Source organism: Peromyscus eremicus, chromosome 8b (genome assembly GCF_949786415.1).
Source record: "Peromyscus eremicus chromosome 8b, PerEre_H2_v1, whole genome shotgun sequence".
Classification (NCBI taxonomy): domain Eukaryota; kingdom Metazoa; phylum Chordata; class Mammalia; order Rodentia; family Cricetidae; genus Peromyscus; species Peromyscus eremicus.
Genome location: NC_081424.1, coordinates 44587262 through 44609120, shown reverse-complemented (window position 1 = coordinate 44609120; position 21859 = coordinate 44587262). Strand labels below are relative to the sequence as shown.

The 21859-nt window shown below is 39.1% G+C and overlaps 1 protein-coding gene across 8 annotated transcripts in view; it reads right to left on the bottom strand.

The window, feature by feature from the left end:
* Adgb (androglobin) overlaps positions 1–21859 on the bottom strand; it is a 141336-nt gene that overhangs the window by 24294 nt on the left and 95183 nt on the right. For 3 of the 8 annotated variants that reach the window (XM_059272748.1, XM_059272754.1, XM_059272749.1), the window contains exons 26-31: positions 20685–20872; positions 15296–15480; positions 14453–14652; positions 13852–13971; positions 10444–10555; positions 9573–9638 (exon numbers count right to left, since the gene is read on the bottom strand). In XM_059272748.1, coding sequence (XP_059128731.1) covers positions 9573–9638; positions 10444–10555; positions 13852–13971; positions 14453–14652; positions 15296–15480; positions 20685–20872 — 871 coding nt within the window. Of the gene's footprint in view, positions 1–8013; positions 8100–9572; positions 9639–10443; positions 10556–13851; positions 13972–14452; positions 14653–15295; positions 15481–20684; positions 20873–21859 lie in introns of all 8 variants that reach the window. The other 5 variants (XM_059272755.1, XM_059272750.1, XM_059272751.1 and 2 more) reach the window with 5 other exon arrangements.

The window sequence follows — 21859 nt, the reverse complement described above, 5'->3', positions numbered from 1 at the left end:
CTGGTATTTATTGATAAGATTAATTAAATTTACACATACATCATCTGGTGTCCAACTTTAGGGGCACGAATTCATGAAATAGCTGCTTGCCAGTGGCTTCGCAGCTACCAGCACACGCTGGAATTGCACTTGTGAACTGCACCTGCTGGAGTCACGCACCACCAGCTGCCTTTCCCTTTCTTCCCCAAGCCCTCTGAGCAAGTCTGGGATTTTTCTGTTGCAGCCTCTCTCTACAACCATCTCCATAAGCCCCAAACAAAACAGGCACTTGGGCTCCAAACACTGCCAGAGTTAGCCTCTCAACCACTGGCCAGCTCTATCTTCAGACAGCTTCTTACTTTCACTTCCCACCGGTCTCACACATTTCCCCATGCAGATGGCTGGCTCTTTGGCTCCTTTTTTCCCCGGGGGTTGTGGGCTTTCCCTGAACCACCTTGTCAGGCTGCTGATAGGTGATCAATCAGCAGCTGTCCTTGGCCAGGCTGTATACCACTTGTGTTCTCTGCTCAGACATGCTACATAGTAGCAGCCAGTACCACACTTCACCATCATTGTCAGCAGAATTGGTGAGACAATCAAAAAAGGGGGAATTAGTTTAAAAAAAAAGTTTTTTCCCATGTTAAAAAATGGGAAACACTATTATGATGGAGGGAGTTAGATGTCTGTATGATTACACAATGAATGGTTTAAAAATGGAACAATTAAATGAGGAGATAATTAACTTAACCTTGATTTACATAATGTTAATTACAATCATTGTTGATTTGATAATCCTTATTTTATCCCTAAAAAAATTGGTTGATATGAATGTCAAGATACAGGCCTTAGAAAAAGTTACTAGAGAAAATATTGCCATTTTTGACTGACAAGTTATAAGCCTTGGAAAAATGTACTAAAACAGATTATAGAGATAGTCAGACAAAGACAGAGGAACAACACCATTACATTATAAAATAAGAGAAGAACAGTTCAAGGTTATCAAACAACTAACTGTAATTCATCCAGTCACCTTATGGGAATAACTGCCAAATGACAGGTATCCTCAAGGCTATGTAAAAGCTGAAATGTTTGATTTGAGGAGATTTAAGGAAGCCATAGTCTCATATGGTGTGCATTTACCTTTTGTGAAGCAGATGTTAAATTTATGGTCAACTAGTAACAGAATTGTCCCACAAGACTAGAGAGAGTTGGGTACAGCAGTATTGGAACCTGGTCCTCAATTACAGTGGAGGATCTGGTGGAAAGATGAGGCTAGGACCATTGAACAATGAAGTAGGGTTAGAGGTATTGAAATCTCCCAGGACCAACTTCTTGGAGAAGGCAATTATACTGATGTACAAAGACAATCTCTATATGATCAGAAAACCCTGGCTCTATGCAGTGCAGCAGCTTTGAATGCTTGGGTCAGAATTGAAGAAGTCATAAAGAGAACTGAGTCATTTACTAAAGTTATACAGGGCCCAAAAGAAACCTTCACTGATTTTTTTTTTTTTACAAAGATTGACTTCAGCTATAAATAGAATGATACCAAATTCAGAAGCTAGACATACAATAATTGAATCTTTGGCTTTTGGAAATGCTAATTCACAATGCAAAAGGATAATTAGTTCTTTAAAGGCAAGATCAGCACCCATAGAGGAATGGATCTGAGATACAATCAATATTGAATCTCTTAACCATGATGATGCTTGAATAGGACAAGGTGATTTCCAGAGGCTTGAAGAAAAATCAAAATGTCAAGTGTTTTAATTGTGGCAAACAAAGTCATCTAAAAAGGGATTATAGACAGGGCATTTCTAGAAACAATGTTTCTTCTAATCCAAACAGAAGGCCCTTGAATTCTGGAGGATGCAGAAGGGTGTGACAAAGGCCAATATTGGACCAATGAATGCAGATCAGCAAGGGACAAATAAGATAACCCTTTGCAACTGGGAAATGTCTTGGAGTCCCCTCTCAGGCCCCCATGTCAAATTTCGTTCAGTCATTCCCTGTTACCATGGGGGAAAATCCTTTCCAGAGCAATTAAAGGACCTAATGCCTATTGTTTTATACACACACACACACACACACACACACACACACACACACTGCTCTGGATGATAAAAAACAGCTTTAGAAGATAAAACAAAATTTTTAGGAGAAACTATAAAGCAAATATTTTGGCCAATTCTATAAATGATCAAAAGCCAAAGCTAAAAATACAAATAAATGACATTGTAATTGAAGGTCTTATAGACATAGAGAGAGATGTAACAATAGCACTGAAATCTTGTCATCCAAACTGGCCTTGTCAGGAAGTAAACACTCAGCTTTTAGGGATTGGAACTTTATCTCAGGTAAAACAAAGTATGAGATGGGTTGAAGGTATAGGGCCTTAAGGACAAAGAGGAAAATTAAAGACTAATTGAGTGGCTAATATAGCAATGAATTTGTGGGGACATAATTTGTTACATCAATGGAATACCCAGATTCACATTCCTCCAATCTCAGAAATAAATCATAAACTAACATATATTTCTGTGGAAATTATTAATAGGTATTATGAAAAACAGTCACTGGGAGGAAGAGCCCCCATCAAGTGGGCAGAAGCATTCTTCTCCCCACCCATCCCCTGAAGCTTCAGTGACCCCCAATACCTCACTGACCCCTAAAGCCACAGTGATCCCCAAAGACTCAGTGACCCCAAGAGCCACAGGCCCCACCTGTAATAATTTGAGGGAGAGTGACCCCTAGAAATACAGACTCCACCTGCACCAATTGAAGGAAAAAATAAGTAGTTGGCAGTGTAAGAATACACTCAACAACATAAAGAGAAATATGACACTACCAGAAACTATTGGTTCTACAACAGCAAGACATGATCATCCCAATGCAGATGAAACAGAAGAAAATGACCTTAAAAATAATTTTATAAAGATAATAGAGGCTGTTAAAGAGGAAATGAAAAATTCCCTTACAGAAATGGAGGAAAAGACAAACAAAAAATTGGAAGAAATCAATAAATCCCTTAAAGAAAACCAAGAAAAAAAAACATCAAACAGGTGAAGGAAACAGTTCAAGACTTGAAAATTGAAATAAAGCCAATAAAGAAAACACAAATCAAGGGAATTCTGGAAATGGAAAATCTGGGTAAACAAACAAGATCTAAAGATTCGAGCATAACAAACAGAATACAAGAGAAGAAATAGGGAATCTCAGGCCTTGAAGATACAGTAGAGGAAATAGATTCATCAGTCAAAGAAAATGTTAAACCCAGCTAATTCTTAGCACAAAACATCCAGAAAATCTGGGACACCATGAAAATACCAAACCTAAGAATAATAGGGATAAAAGAAGGAGAAGAATTCCAGCTCAAAGGCACAGAAAATATATTCAACAAAATCATAAAAGAAAACTTTCCCAACCTAAAGAAAGACATAACTATAAAGGTACAAAAATTCCCCTTGCCACATAATAATCAAAACACTAAGCATACAGAATAAAGACAGAATATTAAGAGCTGCAAAGGAAAAAGGTCAAGTAACATATAAATACAGACCAATCAGAATTACACCCGATTTCTCAGTGGAAACTCTGAAAGCCAGAAGATCTTGGGCATATATGTTCTACAGACACTAAGAGACCATGGATGCCTGCCCAGACTACTATATCCAGCAAAACTTTCAATCACCATAGACCGAGAAAACAATATAGTCCATGAGAAAACAAGATTTAAACAATATATATCCATAAATCCAGCCATACAAAAAGTACTAGAAGGAAAGCTCCAACCTAAGGAAGTTAGCTGTACCCATGAAAACACAGCCAATAGATAACTTCACACCAGCAAATCCTAAAGAAGGGAAATGCACACACATACATTACCACCACTATTAGCAAAACCAAAAATAACAGAAATTAACAATCACTGGTCATTAATCTCTCTCAATATTCATGGACTCAATTTGCCTATAAAAAGACACAGGCTAAAAGAATGGGTACAAAAACAGGACCCACCCTTCTGCTGTATACAAGAAATGCACCTTAACCTCAAAGACACATTACCTCAGAGTAAAAGGTTGGGAAAAGATTTTCCAGTCAAACGGACTTAAGAAACAAGCTAGTGTAGCTATCCTAATATATGACAAAATAGATTTCAAACTAAATCAATCAAAAGAGATTGAGAAGGACATTTCATATTCATCATAGGAAAAAATCCATCAAGCTAAGTATCAATTTTGAACATCTATACCCCAAGTTCAAGATAAGTATCAATTTTGAACATCTATACCCCAAGTTCAAGGGCACCCACATTTGTAAAAGAAACATTACTAAAGCTTAAATCACACATCAGACCCCACACACTAATAGTAGGAGACTTCAACACCTCACTCTCACCACTGGACAGGTCTGCCAGACAGAAACTTAACAGAGAAATAAGGGAATTAACAGATGTTATGACTCAAATGGACATAACAGACATCTATAGAACATGTTACCCAAACAAAAAAGAATATACCTTTTCAGCATCTAAAGTTGACCACATACTTGGTAACAAAGCAAACCTCAACAGATACAAAAATTTAGAATAACCCCCTGTATCTTATCAAATCGTCATGGTTTTAAGGAATTCAACAACAACACAAATTACAGACAGCCTACAAACTCATGGAAATTGAACAATGCTCAGCTGAATCATCACTGGGTCAAGGAAGAAATAAAGAAATTAAAGACTTCCTACAATTCAATAAAAATGAATGCACAGTATTCCCAAACTTATGGGACACTATGAAAGCAGTGCTGAGAGGAAAGTTTATAGCACTATGTGCCTACATTAAAAAAATGGAGAAATCTCACAATAGTGACTTAACAGCACATCTGAAAGCTCTAGAACAAAAAGAAGCAAACTCACTGTGGAGGAGACATCTGAAGAAAAAGGACAAGTTATCAAGAGAAAATGTCCCAAGAAAAAGAGTAAATTGGCCTATTGGTATATCACATTTACAACAAGATAAAATTTCATAAATCTTCCCAAATGTTTGTTACTGCTGTTCTCTACAGATGCATAATGTAAATGATCTTTTTGTAGGCCAATTCAATTAAAAATTAAAGCTGGTTTTGGCATTGGAGCATGGCTCTCTCCTTCTCTAAACACAAGCATGCTTATTAAAAGGAAAATACAAAATCTCGATCTCATGTCAGAAGAGCCATCTGATATGGGACAGAAGAAAAACCAAGATTAAGGGACCATTCTATTACTAATATCATAATCCTTTGGTTTTATTTTGACAGTGTTAAAACTTTTCTTAAGGTACAAATATTATCTCAAAATTTATAAAATTAGTATATATATATATATATATATATATATATATATATATATTGAACTTTTTGTCAAGATATTAATGGTCATATAGAATACTAATTCAAGAAAAGGCTTCATCTAGCTTCCTGTACATAATTTTGGGTTTGAGTATCTATCAGACAACTAGGAATTAGATTTTTGTAGTATGGATGTACATAACAAATTATGGTCCTTTAACCTCTTTGAGATCTGATGAATATGACATTTAAAATATTTAAGTTTTCTGCAGTGAACCATGAGCATGCCTCACAGTGACCTTTGAAGTCTCCAAAAGGAGGCTGGGGCCCCACAACGATAATCCACTGGGACTATGTGGTAATACCACTAACCTGACAAATGCCACCTGAAGATTGCCTTTGGACTACAAACTGCTCAGGACAATGTCAAGGTGGCTGGCTGAGATGGTCAAGCCTCACAGACTACTCTAGCCAAGACTTGAGATAAGCCCTGCACTTTCCCATTACAGAGACTGGGCAACAAATGATACAGCTAGCTCTCCCATGACTTTACAATTATCCCATTTATTTTCAGAGTCCCCTAAAGATGCTAACACCCCCAGACAGCAGGAAGCAACTTTAAGAACATGATGCCTGCATTCCCAAGAGGAAGGTGGGTGGTTTTTGATTGTTCAACGGGTTATGGGTATTTGTCATGATTTAGGTGGGTTGGTTACAAGTTGTTATTGGTAATGGTCAGGAAAAAAAGCTGAACAAAGGAGATTAGATTCAGGGATCTTGTTCTGTAAAGAAAAAAAGGGATATAGAAATGATAGGATTAAAGGGTAGATTACTGAATCTACTTTTAAACCAAAAAGCAACTACTAATCTTAAATATTTTACATTGATAAGGATTTTTATATATTGATGGAGATCTCATTGATTTCTCCTTCCAAGGGTGACCCATGTATTCCTCTTTGGGTCCTCCTTGTTGGCTAGCTTCTCTGGAGATGTGGGTTGTAGTCTGGTTATCCTTTGCTCTACATCCAGTATCCACTTATGAGTGAGTGCATACCATGTCTATCCCTCTGAGTTTGGGTTACCTCACTCAGGATGATATTCTCTAGTTCCATCCATTTGCCTGCAAATTTCACAATGTCATTGTTTTTTACTGCTGAGTAGTACTCCACTGATACAAATTTGAGATTATTTTTGTTATACTGTATATGTTTCCACTCTTGTTTAAGATATTTTTGTAGATTAAAACAAATTTAAGGCTATTTTTGTTAGAACTACTGTACATATGTTTCCACTCTTGTTCAAGATATTGTACCTATATGGCTCACTTAACAATATGATGTAAATTTCTAGTCCTTGAAAGTTATTATTTCAAACTATTTAGGATAATAAAGAAATACAGGTTAGTAGTTAGCTACATATTATAATCAAACTTGTAGTCATGTTAGGTATGTTTTCAAGGTTAAATAGAGATATTTTTAGATAGACAGGTGGTCTTCAAACACTTCAGAGATCTACAGAATATGGCATTTGAGATGTTTTAATAATGTAGGTCCTTTTTTATGACAATGAGACATGCCTGCTCCTGGAAGCACCAATCTACATCAGAGAGGATGATGGGCATTGAAGAAACTCCATATGGAGTTCACTTTCTTTGTGGCAAAAGCTAGCCATGTGGGCAAAGAAAGTGCCCTTGCCTTGACTGCTGACAGTATGCTGTCCAAATTGGACAAGCAGGACACAAAAGAAAGTGACCCCAGAAACTTGCCAGAACAAGGTGGGACAGCCCTTCAAAAATCCTGCTTCACAGAAAAGTCTGTCAGATATTCTAGGCCTGCAGGCCAAAGATGGATGCCCCAATGTTACAGAGGAACCTTGGGTAACTGTCCAGGCAGCCAGCTGTTTCTGTCATTTCTTAGTTTTGGAAGTTGTTTGCTCTGCACTTCCTGTTTACTCAGGTAATATTACATCCTTCTCGGGTCTCTGATGGAGCTGAAGACTAGATAGTTATAGTTTTCCTTGTTGACAAACTCACAAAAGAAACTCACAAAAGAAGTGTAAATTGTATAAGGTTGAGAGACATAAAAAGATAGTTTTGGGTTGGTAACACAAGTTAGGATAGAAAATGAATTAGGTACAACACTTTGGTCTCACCAAGATAGGAAAGATAATGAAGTATTTTCTCTGAATTTGTCAAATGCTAATGGACTAGACATTGTTAATGTAATTATTTCCTATATATATTTGTATATAGTTATTGTACTCACTGTATATGTTTTTACTATGTTGGTTAATACCTTTGCTTTTTATTTAGACAAAAAGGGAGAAATGTTGTGTGATATTTTGATTGTGTTCTGATAAATAAAGCTTTTTTGGAGTCAGAGGATGGAGCTAGCCACTAGCCAACCACTTTTGTTTGGAGGACTGTAGAGAGAGGGAGAGGAAGTGGTAAGGTGGGGTTGAGACAGGATCTCCACCCTTTTGGTCAGAGGAACAGATGATGTCGGAAGTCACTGGTGGCTGTTCCTGTGCTTCTCTGATCTTTCAGGTTTTTACCCCAATATCTGACTTCTGGTTTTTATTGATAAGATTGATTAGATTTACACATCAGTTGATATATTAATTTAATTAATTTGATGTTTTAATTTAATCAAACTGGCCACCTAAACATCCACATTTAAGGGCTCAGTGGGTGAAGGAGCTTTGTTGCCAAACCTGATGCTCTGAATTTGATCTCAAGGGCTCATTGTGATCCAATAGGGAACCAACTCCCACAGGTTGCTGCCTTCCATTCCTATAAGCTGAAGCACATGTATGCATGCATGCACACATACACTCACACACACTAAAAAATAAGGTATAGTTGTAAGTCTGTATTTTAAAGCACAATTAGTAACAACTTCTTAATACATAAGCTATTCAATAAATAAATGAATAAATAGGTTATTCAATGCAAGGCATGGTTTAATGTTAGCAATTGCTCATCCAAACATGAAATTGACAAATATGGTACCACAAAGAAACAGATATTATGATTCCTTTGGAATATAAAATAATGCTGATACCGTTTTTTAAATGCTACTAGGAGATGAGAACTCCCACGTGCTGCCCATGTCTTCCTGAGAGTCTTCTGAGACAGGAGTTCTATGGGCTTTACAGATGACAAGTTGCTCCTGTCCAGCTTCTTCAGTAAAGTTTAGCTACAGTGCTGCATCTCCTCTTCTAAGGAGAGCTTTCCTTTTAGAGGCTTAAGGCATACTGTTAGTTTCACACTTTGCACACTGGGTTTAAATTAAATTAAATTCTGAACTGTGTGATGCTGTCTTACCCTGGATAGCCTAACATGTGAGCACACCAATTTATTCTTCTATCATTGAGTAGTCTTGAAATCTCATTAGGCAGTGTTTAGAAGCACATTTTTATCTGATGGCTAGATTTTAATCAAGTCATTAATATTTCTCTTTCTCTCTTCCCTCCTCTCTCCCATGTTCCTCCCTCTCTCTCTCTCTTTCTCTTCCCTCCTCTCCTCCACCTCTTCTTCCCTCTCTTCCTCCATCTCTCCTTCCTTCCCCTTCCCTCTTCCTCCCACATTTCCTCCCCTCTTGCCCCCTCTGAGACTGAACCCAGAGTCTTGTATGTGCCTGGCCTGTTTGCTTCACCAACCTATTTCTCCACCATTGTAGTTCTGATAAGCTCTTCTTAGGTAATGTGGCCCCTGTTATGTGCTATGTATTTGGAATTGATTTGAGCAACAGTAACATGACTATCTTTGTTATATCAAGATAGATATAATAAATGATTATAATATGAAAACAAGTCTGAGGAGACATAGGCAACTCATGGAATAGACCACCTAGGCAAACAAGAGGGCTTGGGTCTTATTCTTGGCTCTACTATAATTCTAAGCTTCCAGGGTTATAATTTAATATCTATTGACACTATGAACTATCCCTGAAGAATAGGAAGAAAGAAAGAAAGAAAGAAAGAAAGAAAGAAAGAAAGAAAGAAAGAAAGAAAGAAAGAAGGAAGGAAGGAAGGAAGGAAGGAAGGAGAGAGAGAGGGAGGGAGGGAGGGAGGGAGGGAGGGAGGGAGGGAGGAAGAAAAATTAGGAAGGCAGGCAGGCAAAAGCTTTTCTGAACACAGAAGCATACACAGTATTATACTGTTTCTCTATTATTTCTACTTATGTATGCAATTGTGAGTATTTTATTTGCATATAAATCTTTAGTATAACATATTTTTGAGACAGTGCTTTACTATATAACCCTAGATACCTGCAGTTACGGAGACCACAGTGGCCTTGAACTCACCGAGATCTGCTTGTCTCTGCCTCCTGAGTGCTGAAATTAAAGATATGTACTTTTAGAATCTATATTTATTGTTACTCTTTCCTAACAACTATGGGTAATATAATTTTATAAACATAAAAGTTGTCTATATATTTCTTTAAAGGTTCACAAGTCTAATTGGTGCATAAGGTTTTTTGGTTTTGGTTTTGTTTTTGTTTGTTTGTTTGTTTGTTTGTTTTTTGTTTTTTTGAGACAGGGTTTCTTTGTGTAGCTTTGGAGCCTGTCCTGGAACTTACTAGGTAGACCAGGCTGGCCTCGTACTCACAGAGATCCACCTGCCTCTGCCTCCCAAGTGCTGGGATTAAAGGCGTGCACCACCACTGCCCGGCTGAGGTGCATGAGTTTTGCTTAGTAGACGAAACATGACCATATGAACATACAAGTCCTCAATGATGAAATGTTTTATTTTTCATAAATTACACAGTAAAAATATTAAAACACAAACATAATATGACAGAAAATATGAGAGACTACAGACTGTGAGCAATAACATTTTATAATTGTGTGATCCATTTACTGTTCAGCATGTAAGATACAAGAGGAATGAGTAATATTTAAAGCGTGGCTGGAGAGACAGCTCAGTATTAAGAACACTGGTTGCTATTGCAGAAGACCAAGGTTCTGTTCCCAGCATGGAGACTCACAATCATCTGTAACTTCAGTTTCAGGAGATCCAGTGCCCTCTTTAGACCTCCACAAGCACTGGGCATGCACATGGTATACATACATACATGCAGGGAAACACCCATACCCATAAAATAAAACAAATACTTTTAAAGTATTTAGGGTGACATACCTTTGATATCACTTTTCTCTAAGTCTTTTAGTGCTTGAACAAATGTCAGCTGAGTTTCAGTGAGAGGCCAGCTGTTAAACAGCACCAAGCACTGTATGATATACTTGTAGCACTGTGAAAGGGAAGGCAGTGGGTCAGGACAAGAAAAAGAAGCCATGCAGTACGTGCACTGAAAGACATATTAGGTCAAGCTTATAATGTGTCATTTTATGAATCATACCATCATAGGTTAATTACATGATAGCATGTTTCCCAACACTTTCGGTGGTGGTTTGAGTAAGAATGGCCCCCATAGGCTCATATGTTTGAATGCTTTGGTGCCAAGTCAGTAGAACTGTTTTGGAAAGGATTTGGAGGTGCTGCTTGTTGGAGGAGGTGTGTCCTTGAGGGTGGACTTTGAGGTTTTAAAAGACCATGCCAGACCTAGTCTCTGCCTCCAACTTGCAGATACGATGTTAGCTCTCACCCACTGCTCCAGTACCACGCTGCCTGTTGCTATGCTCCCTACCATGATCATCATAGACTCACACTCTGATAGTAAGCGAGCCCCCAGTTAAATGCTTTCTTTTATAGGATGCCTTGGTCATGGTGTCTCTTCACAGCAGTACAGCAGTAACTGAGACAGCCTCTAACATTCAGTAAAAATGCATTTGGCATTCTCCATCCCAGCCACTGCCTCTATCATCTAAGTTTCTAGTTTTCACCTCTGCATTGCACATAAAGTGAAATCTCATTTCTGTCATATTTTCATACTTCCTTGTATTATTTCAGAGGGTGAGTATCTTTTCAAAGTGGTTGGCTTTTAGGATTCTCTTTTCTTTATACTTAAGTCATAAAACCAGTCCCCCTGCATAATCTGTGTTTGTTATTACTTTCATGGATTAAATTTCCCACTTCAATCTGTAGCACACCTTGAGTCCACCTTTATTATAGTGTTAGCAGTGGCAAGCAAGTTCCCTAGCCTCTAATAGATTACCTTTTCTCCTTTGACTAATAATTTCACCTCTATATTTTAAAGAAAATCAGTGTTTCTTTTTATGGTCACTAGTTTTATGTTAGCTTTGAAGGGCTCTAGCAGGTCCAAGCATGGCAAACACAGTACCAACAGGCTTTGCCTTTCACCCCTCTTGACTTGGCTAAACCATTAAATTACATTCCTAAAGCTAGCCCCCAAGGTCCATTCCCTTATTTGGCCACTGACTCATTCCTGAGACTGAATCTCAAGGCACAACTATTGAAACACCAAGGTCCAGCAATAAAAATTGGTAATTTTGACTAACCTAATTAAAATACCCAATCAGAACTTACCAACACATCCTAGCTCATTCTAAAGCAGAACTCTCCCTTTTCTCTCTTAAAATTAACACTTGAAAAACTATTTGCTGTTGTTTCTGCTGGATTCAGGATTCAGACTCAGTCATCTTGTCTCTGTGGCTTAATAAAGAATCTCTTTGTGTTTGGTTTGTGCTTGGAAATTGGTGTTTGGGTATGGTGTCTGCCTAATTCCGGTTCCAGAGGGTAGCAACCCACAGTGCACAGGTCTCTTCAAACTTGGCATAGGGCTAGAGTTATTTGAGAGATGGGAAACTCAATTAATAAAATTCCTTTTCTTAATTAGTGACTGATGTGGGAGGAGGGTCCATTCTACTGTGGGTGGCACCACCCCTGGGCTGGTGGTCCTGGGTTCTATGAGAAAGCAGACTGAACATAAACAACCGGGTCATGTAACATTTAGCAAGGAAAAATTTTGACGGTATTATAATTGCAATTTTAGTGCTTTATCTCTTTCCTCAGAGTATTATCTTCTTACAAATGAGTTTTGCCAAACTCCTTTCTCATTCCCCACCACCCTTCACTTCTCCCCTGGCCCGAGTGTCTAATTCTGCAAGAACAGACTTGTCCACACTACTCAATGGCCTTGAAATCCCATCCCATTTTCTTATGTTTATAAATTCATGCCTTCTGTGTTTCTCTTGGTCTTATGAGTAGCATACATTAGAATCGTAAAATCCAGCTGGGTCGTGGTGGCGCACGCCTTTAATCCCAGCACTCGGGAGGCAGAGCCAGGTGGATCTCTGTGAGTTTGAGACCAGCCTGGGCTACCAAGTGAGTTCCAGGAAAGGCACAAAGCTACACAGAAAAATCCTGTCTCGAAAAACCAAAAAAAAAAAAAAAAAAAAAATATAAAATCCAAAACTGTGGATAATTCATTTTAAGGGTTTTTTTTTTTTTTGCACATTTCATTGATTTTCTTTCCCCATCATTCTCAAAACCTTGTCTCTTTTTCAATGAGTAATTATTTAGCTTGTTTCTAACTTTTGTTGCAATAGCTCAGCTCACATGTTTCAGGTTATTCATGCCTAGCTGATTAATCAAAGTCAGTTATTTCATTAAATACATATTAGTGTTGTTGACAAAGCATAATTTGTTGAGTTTTTATTAAAAACTCATTGAGTTCTATGTTTCATAAAGTCTCAGTTGATATTCTTTTTAACTAAAATATTATTTAACATATTTTATCATGTTTTCACACTTATGGGCTTTTAAACTATTAATTATTAATGTATTTGCTGTTGCTTTCTGCTAATACCACATATCTTTAGGCACTTTGGCTTTTATTGAAGCGCTCATTAGTTTTTTTTTTTAATCACAAAATATTTATCTTTTTAAAAATAATTACTTTAGCTTTACACATGTGTGCACATGAGTGCAGGTGGCCTGAGGAGCCAGAGAGTATTCAGTCTCTGGAGCTGGAGTTGTAGCTGGTGGTGAGCCACCCTATATGGGTGCTGGGAACCAAATTTAGGTCCTTTGCAGGAGCAACGAACATTGCAAACCCCCAAGTTATCTCTCCAGCCCCAAACCTGTCTTTCAAAATATCCTGAGTGGAGTGGGGAGATGACTGAGTGAATTAAGAACCTCTCCTGAAAGTGTGCAGACCTGAGTTCAAATTTCAAGAACCGTTCTAAAGCTAGGCATGGTAGCAGTGTCTGTAATCCCAGCACTCCTGTGGCAAGATAGAAGCTGGAGGCAGGGGAATCCCTAGAATCTGGGCCAACTAACCTGAGTTTGCACAGTAGCAAACCACAAAGAGATCCTGCTACAAACAAGACAGAAGGCAAGGACTTTGACCAGAGGTTGTCCCCTGGCTTGCTGTGGTATGCTTTGACACATATGTCTCCATACTCACACACATGAGTGCTCACAGACACACACACACACACACACACACACACACACACACACAGACACACACACACAGGAAGCAATAAAATAGCCTGGGTATGCCAAGACAAAGACACTATAATTCGAAATTTCAAATCCCCAAAATGGTTCTTAGTTTGCTCCTCAGCAACACTGGTTTCCAGGAGGCATGCACTGAACATTTCAATTGGGTTACTGACTCACCTGCTCTCTACACCGTTCTAATAGCTTTTCGAATTTCTTCTTAGTTGGGCAGGTGGGTGTCTCCATGTTAGTTAAGGCCACAGCTACTTGATTCAGTCTTCTTTTTATTTTTAGATTTGTCTGTAATGATTTCTAAATAGTGTGACCTTGAACATCATCACAGTTATGTCCCAGTCCCTGTTTACATCCTGTGATAGGTTCTTCCCTATTTTTTTTTTTACGTTTATTGGTTCACTCTGTGTGCCTGTGCACATGTGTATGCAGGTGGTGATAGGTTCTTCCCTGGTTTTTTTTGTTGTTGTTGTTGTTGTTAACCTTTATTGCTTCACTCTGTGTGCCTATGCACATGTGTATGCAGGTGTACTTGCCTGTGAATATGTGCAGGGAGACCAGAGCCAGGTCTGAGTTCCTTTTGCAGTTGTTCTCTGCCTTACTTTTTGAGACAGTCTCTCACTGAATCCAGAACTTTCCAATTTGTCTAAACTAACTGACCCTATGATCTGCTTCTCTTGGTCTCCCAGCCTGGAGTTACATACGTACATTGTATCCACCAAGCCATCTTCCTAGCCCCAAAGAATTCTTTTCCCCCCAGCTGATGTACCTGTTGTGGTGTGCTACAATTTTCTTCTACAATGGGCACATTCATAACTTCTTCTTCCAGCAGAGGCAGACCTGATTCTGCTGCCGCCATTCCAGGTCTGCCCTTGAAGGACTTCTGACTCGTTGGGCCAGTTTTTTTCTTAGTCATCACTTCTGGTTCTTTCTTAGGTGAGGTATGAGATAAGAGGATTTGCTTGCTAGCTAAAAAGGAGAACTATTATGTTAGCATATTTGGTGTGCATTGGTATTACTGATTATAGCCTACATATACACTTATAGAATATAGTGTACTTAAAAGGGCATGCGTATTTTTAGAAGATTAAAAAAACCCAGTGGATCTTTTCAAATTTTCTGGTCTTAGAGTTATTTATTAAGAACGTTCATGTGGGGCTGGAGAGGAGATGCATTAGTTAAGAGCACATGCTGCTCCTAAAGAGGATCTTGGTTTAGTTCCTAGCATCTACCTGGTACCTTAAAACCACGAGTGGCTCCAGTTCCAGGAGGTCCAAATCCTTCTTCTGGCCTCTGTGCGACCAGGCATGCACATGGTGCCATTCATACATGTAGGCCAACACTCATATACATACATAAATCTTAAAAAATAAAAGCAGACTCATGTATAAAAAATAAATTTTCTCAAAGTTTTCTTTAAAGGAGAGTCATAACCAATCTGTCAGTTTTTAGAGCCTAATTAGACAAATAATTACATTGGCATCACTGGAGTCAAGTACAGTGTTTGTCAAGTGTGAAGTTTTGGTTTCCACTTTAAATTAAACATTTTAAATGCCGCAGCAGCACAAGCATCCACTCAGGAATGCAGTCCACACTTCAGGTAGGTACTTACACTGGGAGCTCAATGCTCTTTCACTCCCCAGGAAGTAGAAGGCAGGGATGATGGCCTGCCCTTTGCCTGTGGCGCTCACCATGACCTCCTCACTTTCCAGCACCTGCAGCTTGATGAAGGCGTCGGGCTTGGACGTGCGGACCTGTATTGTGATGCACTGTGCCACGGTCACTTTGATGGAGTACCTAGGGTGAGAAAAGTTCAGCTTTAGGAGCAAGCACACTGGTCTCTGTTCAAGTTGATGAAGGAAATGGTGTGATGATGTTCTCATTGGATCGTCTGAAAGTAAAGCAGCTTTGTAAGGCCCACGGACATGCTAAAACGTCCAAGTGACTACAGACTTTGACAAAGGAGCCCCAAATGACACAGTCAAGAAACACAGTAGCACATTTCCATTATTAGAAAACTCCAAGTAGGAAATGTACCTTTTTGTTAAGTACAACAGGAAGCCACTTATGAAACAGAATAGATCTAAAAGCCACCATCCTTGACAGTCACGTGACCAGCACTACATGTCACATATTCCCACCACTTTACAGTAGAAAAAGAACAGCTCATAGAAGCAGACCTTTGCAAGTTTCGCCCTCAATATCACTTTGCTCCGAAGAATAAAATACAGAGAAACCAAAAGTATTCTCAGTGCCCCCCCACCCCCATCTCAGTTTACCCTATATTGCCATGATAAACACAATGACCAAACACAACTTGGGGAGAAAAACATTTCTTTCACCTTATAGTTTACAGTCCATCGTGAAGGGCAGTCAGGGCAGGGACCCAAGGCAGAAACCATGGAGGAGTGCTGCTTACTGGCTTCCTCCTCTTAGCTTGCTCAACCTGCCTTTTTAAATACCCCAGAACCACCTGCTCAGGGGTAGGACTGCCTACTGAGGGCATTTCCTCAATTTGAGGTTTCCTCTTCCCAGATGACTCAGCTATGTCAAGTGGGCAAATGACCAGCTAGTGCACCCCATACTCACCCTTTGATGCACAAGTTAGAAAGCTTCAGTAAGAAAGAGTAGGAAAAGACGATCAAGCCATACTTTCCTCCCTCCCAGGACAGAGTTGTAAGTTGTTGTTGTTGTTTTTTTTTCTTTAAAAGCATTATTACTCTGTGTGTGTGTGTGTGTGCATGTGCATGTGTATGTGTGTGTGTATGTTTTATTTGATTCTCTCTTTCCACATTTACATGAATTTTTGGGATGGAACTCAGGTTGCCAAGGTTGCACATTGTGTGGCAAGCATTTTACCCTCTGAGTCTTCTTTCTGAGCCTTGTTTTGTATTTTTGCTGTTTTATCTTTCTAGTAATTCTTCAAGAAGCAAACCAACAATATCCATCACTTTGCCCTCCAGACTGACCTGCCTTCCCTTCCAAGGGCCCCTCTCTGGAGTCCCCCCCACCCCTTTTGGCTCTTCTCACCAATTCATCTCCCACTCACTTGCTCAGCACTGACCCAGAGTCTTAGTTTACACTGGCCAAGATTTTAAGCATGTGTACCTCCCACATGGAAACTTTTAGTATTATCCTCTGAGCTCTTGGAAGAGTCTATCAGGGTTGAAGGGATCCTTCAAGTCTTGTTTTTAGACACGGGTTGCCTCTGAGCAAAGCAAGTTCACACTGTCCCTTCTCTTCGGATCTGCTTTCTCAAGCACCTCTGCCATTGATATCCCACACACATCAGAGAAGCAATGCTGTGCTCTCATTCATAGATTGGAAACAACATTCATCCTACAGTTTCCCAGGGTCTCCATGAGCTCAAATGGAATCAAAGGTCTTAAACGGAAGCCTCTAGCTCAGCTGTCTCTCTAGGATCATGTGACTGTTACTAATATTTACAAGCAAGAACTCTTCCTACTAATCACCTTGCAAATTAGCTTCTGCCCTGTGTCCTCATCTGAAGTAAATGACATCAGTCAGACATTTCCTGAGGTGAGCCCAATCAGAGGAGGCTGTTAATTTTACATCATTTTAAAATATTCTATCTCCTTTTGGAGGCCATTACCTATGGTGGGACACCTTGCACAGCCATGATTCAGTGGGAGGGGCTTGGACCTGCCTCTATTCAATGTACCAGGCTCTGCTGACTCCTCATGGGAGGCCTTACCTTTTTGGAGGAGGGCATGGGGGATGGGTTGGTGGGAAGGCTCAAGGTCAGGAGGGTTGAGTGGGAGGAGGGATGAGAGGGGAATCTGTGGTTGATATGTAAAATGAACAAAAAGTTTCTTAATAGAAAAAAAGAACCCTTTGCAGGAAAAAATAAAATATTCTATCTCCAGATTCATGCCCCTCTTTCTGATTGGTTGAACTCTATCTCTTCGTCCTACAGAAGCCATGTTGGAGACCTCACAAGGTCATCTTATGTGGAGATAGTTTTCATCATAAGGAAAAGTTAAAGGATGAGGCCAAAGCAAAATGGTTAGTGGCCTTAGAATAGCAGGGCAGACTGTAGAAACAGTCACACAATGAAACACTATATAAAGATGAAAACAGAGTTGAGTGATGATCCCACAAAGAATGTCAGCAAACCACAGAATGCCAAGGGGAGGTCATGAAAGAGATTCTTTCCAGAGTGCTCTGGAGACACCTACCCTGGTAACAACTTGACTTTAGACTGTGAGGCATTTTTATTGGTTAGTCACTCAGTGTTCTGTCATGACCCTGACAGGGCAGCGGTGGCAGATCTATTACTACCTGAGCTATCTCACTGCTCTCTAACGGCTCCTCTGTCTTTTGGCCCCTTCCCCTTCACTCCACTCAACATCTCAAAGCCGTCTGAGTTAATAAGTTCCATGTTTCACATCTTGAATAATTAAACAGAATTTCATGATAATGTAGCTATAGCCTTTTATCTTAGAAATTATATTGATTTTTTCAATTCATGTATTATAGACATTTTTGTTTTGTTTTGTTTTTCAAGACAAGGTTTCTCTGTGTTCCCCTGCCTGTGCTGACCTAGAACTCAGAAGTCTGCCTGCCTCTGCCTCCCGAGTGCTGGGATTAAAGGTGTGCGCCACTGCTACTCAGCTATATTATAGACAAGTTTTTCACACAACTCTGATAATGTCAGTTTCCTTAGAATGCTTTAAAGCTTTCTGTTCTGTGTTAGGAGAGGCTTCCAGAAAGGGTTCTGCAGAGGGATCTCTATGTCTTAGTCACTCCCTTTTGCATCCTGGAAATGCACTTTGCAAAGAAATGTCCTCCTTCCCAGAAAATGCTGAGCACTTTCACACTCCTCAAGTAGCCTCTTCCCAACTTCCTCACCTCTCTGTTCCACACCTTCAAGACCAGCTTCTGGGACTAACTCAGTTCTAGGTTAAATACTGCTTCTTAGTCTGTAAATGGTCTCAATATGGCTCCATGGCTTCTGGTAAACAAACCAGTCAAGCTAGTAAACTAGTCACACTAGTAAACAAGTTAATCATTCCATTTTTAGTTTTTGCTCTCCTTTTTTCTTATTTTCTTTCTTAGAGGCAATGTTGAAAATATGTTACAGGCCGGGCGGTGGTGGCACACATCTTTAATCCCAGCACTCGGGAGGCAGAGGCAGGTGGATCTCTGTGAGTTCGAGGCCAGCCTGGTCTCCAAAGCGAGTTCCAGGAAAGGCACAAAGCTACACAGAGAAACCCTGTCTCGAAAAACCAAAAAAAAAAAAAAAAAAAAAAAAAAAAGAAAGAAAATATGTTACAGGAAGACAAATTGATAGGCAAATCCCCATTTTAGTCTGCTTTCATGCAGAATGTTCTTTATGTTTTTACCTAGGTTCATATATAAAGCTTAAATTAATTAAATTAAAATATGTCCATGTATAAAGCTTAAATATGCACTTAGGGTTATAATATGTATATAGTTTTGTGGTTTAGTGTTGTTGCTTATTCAGTTTTGATTTAAATTTTTTGCAATTTTAAGGAGGAAAGTTTTTGTATTGAATAAGAATTATAAGAAAAAATCAGGCAGAGTATTATTATTTGTCAAATTTTATCAATAAGACTTAGTTTTTTCTCTCTGAAAACCAACTCACTAATGTATGGTGCCTTTAAAATAGCTCTTCAATATAATAAAACCTAGAAAATAATAGGGTATTTTTTTTAACTAGGCACCATAGATCATGTCCATCGTGGCTTTAACAATAAGGAGTAGCATTAAACCAAGTAAATGACTGAGTATTCACATGACTGACTACTGGAAGTCATAAAACAGCTAAAGACATCTTGACATTATTGATAAATGACCATTACATAACACTGCATGAAATACCAGAATCACAAAGTTCTCACTGTCGTGACTTTAAAAGTGGTAAACTATGACCAGAAAGAAATGATATAAGAAACAAGAACAAAGTACCAATTAGGGCTGTTTGTTGGTTGTCTGATTATGAATGACACATATATTTAATGTGTTTTCTAAATTCAGGGGGAAGAACATTTTCTATTAAAAAGAGAAAATATTTAATGCACACCAACAATGCATTGGCCGCTGTGTGCTAGTTCCCATGTTTAAAGGACATGTGTCTGCCCTTCAGTTAGCTTGACTGTCATCTCTTGGAGGCCTGCTCTTTACTGAAGAAACAGAGGTGAATGAATCTGGGGGAGAGGAGAGTTGGGAAGGGGAACTCAGGAGTAGAGGGAGGGCAACCTGTGGTCGGATACATTACATGAGAGAAGAATCTTTCAATAAAACTAAGTTAAAAAACATTAATTCTCATAGAGGCTGAGGAACAGATAATCAACTAAAATGTATATACATTACATAAGATGTTTACCACAAGAATGGCACCCGGAACAAATATATATGTTAGTAGTAAAGATAGACACATAAATTAAGAAGAAAGAGCGACCATGCAATGTATTAAAACAAATGTAACAGAATCCTAGATTCCCAAAACAACAACTTTATGTAACAAGCATAATGGAGACCCTAAAATTGTGCAGGAGCATTGAGAAAAGAGGGGGAGACACACACCAAGGCTGTGGTATGTCAGAATTAGAATCCACAGACACGATTAAGGGAAGAAAGTGACATCAATACTAGGCCAATTCAAGGGGAATGAATAGGTGAGCATGAAAAGAAGGCTGGAGTGACAGACAAGGATGCCCCGCCCCCCACACCCCCCAACCAGAGAGTAGCCAAAGATACAGTGGAGCAAGGAGAAAGTCAAATAGCCATAGGAGACCAGGAAGAATCTTCAGTGACAGTGAAGTAAAACAAAGCCTAGAAAGGGTATTAGCATTATTTGAAACTGTACAGGTTTGATCATCCATTTGGCCATGCTAGTGTTAATTAGTTATTTTCATAAATTTACAGAAATTAAAATTTAATGCACTTAGAAGTACAAATTCATTTTAATAAAAATATTTTAAGAACGTCTTTATCTGTCTATTCTATACTTATACCTGAACATGATTTTCCTGTCATTAGGAATGTAGTAGTCTCTAATTTCCTTTATGGTGAAGGTGTTGCACGGTGCATCTCGGGAAAGAAATGGAAGCGGGTTATAAGAGCCAATGAGCCTCAGTTTCCACCGTGCGCCTGACACGTAGTTGTCTCCAGTATATGCTTCAGCCACAAATGTGTAGCCTTTCTAAAAGAGAAGGCAACCACACACATAGGATTCACATTGCCATGAGCCTCTCAAATACGTGGAAAGAAATTTGCTATCATAATAAATATGCTCCCCATAGGTACAAGATCTCTTAAGAACCATCAAGCCATTAATGTTATGCTTAAAATCCTTAGAAATAATCAGCTTAGGGCTGAGGATGTATCAAAGTGGTAAGATGCTTGCTTAGCTTGTGTGTACCCCTGGGTTAGATCCTCAGTGCTGTAAAGAAATAAACTCTGAGAAATCTCACAAGTCAGTGACCTAAATCCCACTGTTCCATCTTTGAGGAATTATGACCTAAGTAGGAAGATGACTGTTAGTTTAATTGAAGAAGCATATACATTTGCAAGCCTCATTCCAATAAGAGTCCTTATCAAGCATCAAAGGATGCCTTGTGAAAATTCAAAGGAACAAAACAGACTCCTACAGGCCAAAATGACTTTATAAGGAAGAAATTGATTAGATCATCTAACTAACGTACTAGTAAATAATAACAAAGCTGTTGAATTTCATTTGGGGCAGATGTCTCTTGAAGAGGGCTCCAGTCAGGTAATGAAGTTGGGTAGCACCCAGGGCTACATTTTTATTTCTCTTCGCATTAGCCTTAGACATCCTCTGTATAGGTAAAGATGTTCACCTGTCTCTGGAAACCATCTCTAGGATATCATATCAAGATGGTTCATTAATGCCAGAGCAAATTATTTAGTGGTAAAGACAGAAGGATAGCAATGCCTTGTAGGCTATGTGGTGCTAGTGCAAGCCTTTAATCCCAACACTCAGAAGGCAGAGGCAGGCAGATCTCTGTGAGTTTGAGGCCAGCCTGGTGTACAGAGCTAGTTCCAGGACAGCTAGGGCTGTTACACAGAAACCCTGTCTCAGAAAAAAAAGAAAGGAAGGAAGGAAGGAAGGAAGGAAGGAAGGAAGGAAGGAAGAAATGCCTAGTAGAAAAAAGAAAGACAAGGGCTT